The sequence below is a fragment of the Serinus canaria genome, chromosome 19 (assembly GCF_022539315.1).
Source record: "Serinus canaria isolate serCan28SL12 chromosome 19, serCan2020, whole genome shotgun sequence".
NCBI lineage: Eukaryota > Metazoa > Chordata > Aves > Passeriformes > Fringillidae > Serinus > Serinus canaria.
Window position 1 is genome coordinate 7,276,583 of NC_066332.1, and position 4,634 is coordinate 7,281,216.

The window sequence follows — 4,634 nt, forward strand, 5'->3', positions numbered from 1 at the left end:
TCGTTGGTCATGTGCTTTATTCAGCCAAAAGATCAGAGAATTACTTAAGGCAGGGAAGAATCTCTGAGAAGTACAGATTATCTGAAACAGGGCTTGCTTATATCAGCTGCAGGGTAATTCTGCAAAGGAGGACCCTGAGCCAGAGCCTCACATCCTTGAGTCTCTTTGGGGAAAGTTTCACCACCTCTAACCAACTTGGACATCTAAAACCTTTCAGAACTGGGTCACCAAGGCCCAAAAGCAAGCATAAGAGGCTGGTCAGCTAAATATGAAACAGTGGTATTTCAGCACACAAAAAGTTAGGCATTCCTCTTAGGACTTATCAAACCAGCTTGACTACAGCATCCTCTCAGCTGACGCATGCCAGTCCAGCAGCATCTGCTCCATCTTAGTCAATATTCTACAAGTGTTCCTAAAATTCCACCACTGTCCAAGAGCTGCTCTTCATGAGCTGAAGGCTCAGCTTTCACGACTCTAACTTAATTTCCTCTGTAACTTGGAGCATTTTAGCTCCGTCTGCACACTCCGTTTCCTCCAAGAAAAAGAGGAAGCATGTCTTGCAGAAATGAGCAGAACTGTAAAAATCCACACGTGTTTTTTTTTCTTTTTCCAAATCCCTTTAGGTTAAATTAACTTGAATGGTGCGATTGCCAGTCTTCAAGCAAAACAGCACTCCAGGAGCTCTGCAAACCTCACCTGAGCCTGACAAAAGGGCTCCGGCACAAGTGACCGGGAGGATGCAGCACCGGCAGCCCGCCCTGCTCCAGGGAAAGCCGCCGCCCGCAGCGCCTCGGGCAGGGCACGCCGGGACGAGCCCCACGACACGGGCAGGAGCCCCCTGCGGCCCCGCCTGACCCACCGCCTGCAAGGAGGGGTCGGCGGGACCTCCTGGCGGGCTCCCGCCGCCCACGGCCACCCCAAGCGCCCTCCTGAGAAGCAAAGCCGCCCGCGCCAGGCCGGCCCCGCCCGGGGGTGTCCGCCCGCGGCCCCCGCCATCTCCCGCTCATCTCGGGGGCGGCCCGCCCCACCTGCCGCGGGCAGGACAGAGCCCGTCCAGCTTGGGAGAGCGGCCGGAGCCTCACACTGCGATGCCCCGGGAGCGGCGGAGGCCCCCGGCTGCAGCGGTCCCCGGCCCCGCCCGGCCCCTCACCGGGGCTCCCCCCCTCACCTTCCGCCATGTTGGCTCCGGCGCCGCAGCTCTCGCGAGAGCCGCCGCCCGCTCCAGCGCCAGAGCGCGGCGGTCTCGCGAGAGCAGCGCAATAGCGCCGCCACCGGCAGCGCTACTGGGACGGTCCCGCTCGCTCCGTGTTATCCCGCCTTCTCCCGAGTTATCCCGCCTTCTCCGCGTTATCCCGCCTTCTCCCGAGTTATCCCGCCTTCTCCGCGTTATCCCGCCTTCTCCCGAGTTATCCCGCCTTCTCCGCGTTATCCCGCCTTCTCCCGAGTTATCTCGCTCTCCTCCCCGCCCCTCCGGCGGCACGGGCAGCCGGCTGGCGGCACGGCGCAGCCCCGGCACCGCGGCGGGAGGCAGAGCGCGGCCGGGTGGAGCCGCCCCGGGATGCGCTTCCCGCTTGGAGGAGGCGCCCGGTGATCCCGGCCGGAGCGCCGGGATGGCGGGGAACACCGAAGCGACTGGCACGGCTGGGGAACGCTGGAAAATACCGCCCAGCACGGGGGAATCTCCTCCGCTCACCTGCCCCAGGAGCGCCGCCCCGGGCTCGGAAAGCGCCCTCGGCCCGGCGGTGCCCGCCCGGCTGCAGGAGCCACGGCGAGGGGGTTCGGGCACGGGGGCTCCTCGCCACTTCAGGTCCTGCTTCTGATTCAGAGCCAACAATCCCGGACACTGAATCTGTGCCCCCCGGACACTGGATTGGTGCCCGGTGGGTGAATGGTTGCAAGTCGACAGGGAGTGACCGAGTACAGTAACAGGATCATTTTCCCAGCCACGTGTGCAACACTGCTGCCCCCTCGGCTGATGGTGTTCATCATCGCTCCTGCTTAGATGCAGCTGAAATGCCAAATACTCCATGCTGGTCCAACAGCAAATTTGTTGCTTGCTTTGAGGAGCAACTTGCAGTTAAACGTTTGAAGACTTTATGCACAGTATTGTTTTACAGGCATGATTTTTTCTGGACTCCACCATGAAGTGACCTTTGAAAACTTGTTCTGCATCCCATTTATTCTGGTGTTGGATAAAACAGCAAATCCAGAGCTGGGCCCAGGAAGGCCACAGACTCTAGTTTTCTAGACATACCATGGAACAACCTGTCTCATTTTGCACAGCTTGATGACAGCTGTGTACGACTTTGCTATGTAGCAAACTACCCCACTGCTCGTGGTGCTACTGATCCTCTTGAGGAACTGTGAGGAGCAAGTTATTGCTCCCGGATCAGATTTAGTTTAATTTCACAGTAACAACAGGGATCAGATTTCAAACCACTGCTGTGTTTTGCATCAAGGGAATTGTAATCTCCTCTGGGGATTTGCCTGGGCAGGAAGCTGTTGTATGAGTCTCTCTAAACCCCAACCAGCTTCTGATTTGGTTAAGGATCACTGGTGTTGCTGCTCTGTGTGCAGTGATGGCACTGCCCCAAGAGCAGTGCACCAGATGGTACAGACACAGTGGAGTCCACCCCACACTGGCCTCTTAAAGCCCAAAATACATTTCTAATCACTTCAGAATTCATGTGCTCTGCTTATTGATTATCTAGTTCCAAGAAGTGTTTTCAGGCATTGCAGCAGAAGGAATTTTAGAGTGACAGCTGACAGTCCTTCTGAGTTTTAGGGATCTTCTCTGGTGAAGCAGGGAGAAATAGAAAAAAGGAATTAAGGTCACACTAGTTAGACATTCATTAGTATTTGATGCTTTTCCTTTTCCCCTAGTGATGCAGAGATATCTGGAATGCAGGGCAAATGCCCCATGTTGAGGCAAAAATCAGCTCAAACCCTCAGCCAGGATAACAAACCCCATGAGAACCTACAGTGTTAACTGAGCAGCCAGGACGCCAACAGTCTGCAGGAACCAAACCAGATACGAAGTCTTGCTACAAGAAAAACTGAGGAATGCTGGTTTATTTCCTTCTTCACCAAGAATCCTCACTGCTTGTCAATCCTGCAGCTCCTTAGTGCTGTTCCTATCTGGTTTTATCACTAACAGCTTTCCACCAGTGCCCCTTTCAGTGTGGGGCAGGAACAAAGAGCCAACTGTGATCACAGAAAAGTGAAACAGGCCATTTCCTTGCCTGCCAAAGGCTTCCTACAACCTGGACACTTGGCACCAGACCCTGAGCTGCCTCTTTCATTCAGTCACAGGCATTAGCCATACCTGCAGCTTGTAGATCTTAGCAGTATCCCACAGTCATGCTCCTCCCTGGGGAGTATCTGGGTCAGGTGGGATCACAAACCATCTGGGTAAGCCAAATATCTATCTGAATTTACAAAGAGGGGAATGAGCGGTGCTGTGGAATTCCTAGCTCTTCCATGCCACAGAAGCAAGACAAACATTTCCTAAAGAACAAACAAGCAGCAATTCTGGAGAGCATAGACAAAGCTTTGAACAACTTTGTGAATTTACAGGTGAGTCTGTGGTGAATTGTGTGTGGTTACTTTGGAAGACAAAACATAGACCACTCTTGAACTTGCTAAAAGCAGCAAACACCTGGAATTGCCTCAGTTCTAGATACACTGTGGAAATTGAAAAGGAAGGGCAGCCTGTGGGGGAGTAAGTCCACTGGTAGATTTAATAAGATCAGCTTTTTTCCTGTCTTTTTTTAATAGAAAAAATGACACCATGGCACTGAAATTCTGCAGTCCCTACTTTAAGTGGAAAAGGGCAGTTAGCTGGTGGAAAAGAAACCTGCTCTGAAGACCTTTTGGACAAGTAAGTGCTCCAACAGGAACTCAAATCAGCTCTGGTGTCTGAGGGATTAAGTACTGCAAGCACCTGCCTGGCTGCAGTAGCAGCCTGGCCATCCAAAAGCAAATTTAACTAATGATTTCATATAAAAATTCATTTCCAAATATGTAAATACAGATATCAAATATACCTGTTTATCTAAACCACCCATAGGAGGAAGTAGTACCTTTCCCTCCAAGTCTTCTTACATTAAATGCCTTTTTGTCCCCAAGGGCTGCCTTGCCTCTAACAACTGTCACTTCCTTCCACCCCAGCCCCCCTCACAAAACCTGCAATATGTGCCTTTCAGCGTATGCATGTTGCACAGCAAGATAAAATGAAGTCCAGCCAGCAAATAAGAACTGAAGGCTTCTTAAAAGCTGACTCTTTGACACTGCAACTCTTGATTTATCAGTGGGTTCTGCTGTGCTGTGGAAAGAAGTAGTTTAGAGTAGTTTTAAATTCTTCTATGAAGTTTCTTTGGACAAAGGCTTGACAACTGTTTTGAGCAGATACTCTGAGATGAGTATTTGCTCACTGGAGGGCCAGAGATGGTTACAATAGGGATAAAGGCATGTGTTTTGTTTGCTCTTTCATTATTCAAGCTGAAGCACAGCAATGTCCAACTGCTCAAGTGTTTGCTAGTGTTGTGTTGCTGATGATGTTCAGGTAAGTTGTGCTCCAGCTACAACTGTACCCTTCCTATTGTAAAACTCAAGACAGCCAGTTTGACACATCA

The 4,634-nt window shown here is 51.9% G+C and overlaps 1 protein-coding gene across 1 annotated transcript in view; it reads right to left on the reverse strand.

Annotated features, from left to right (window-relative positions):
* The window catches only part of ANKFY1 (ankyrin repeat and FYVE domain containing 1), a 31,652-nt gene extending 30,339 nt beyond the window's left edge, over positions 1-1,313 (reverse strand). The window contains exon 1 of the mRNA XM_009094666.4: positions 1,169-1,313. Within this exon, the coding sequence (XP_009092914.1) occupies positions 1,169-1,178 (10 nt within the window). The 5' untranslated portion in view covers positions 1,179-1,313. The remainder of the gene's footprint in view (positions 1-1,168) is intronic.
* Between the last annotated feature and the right edge of the window lie 3,321 nt (positions 1,314-4,634).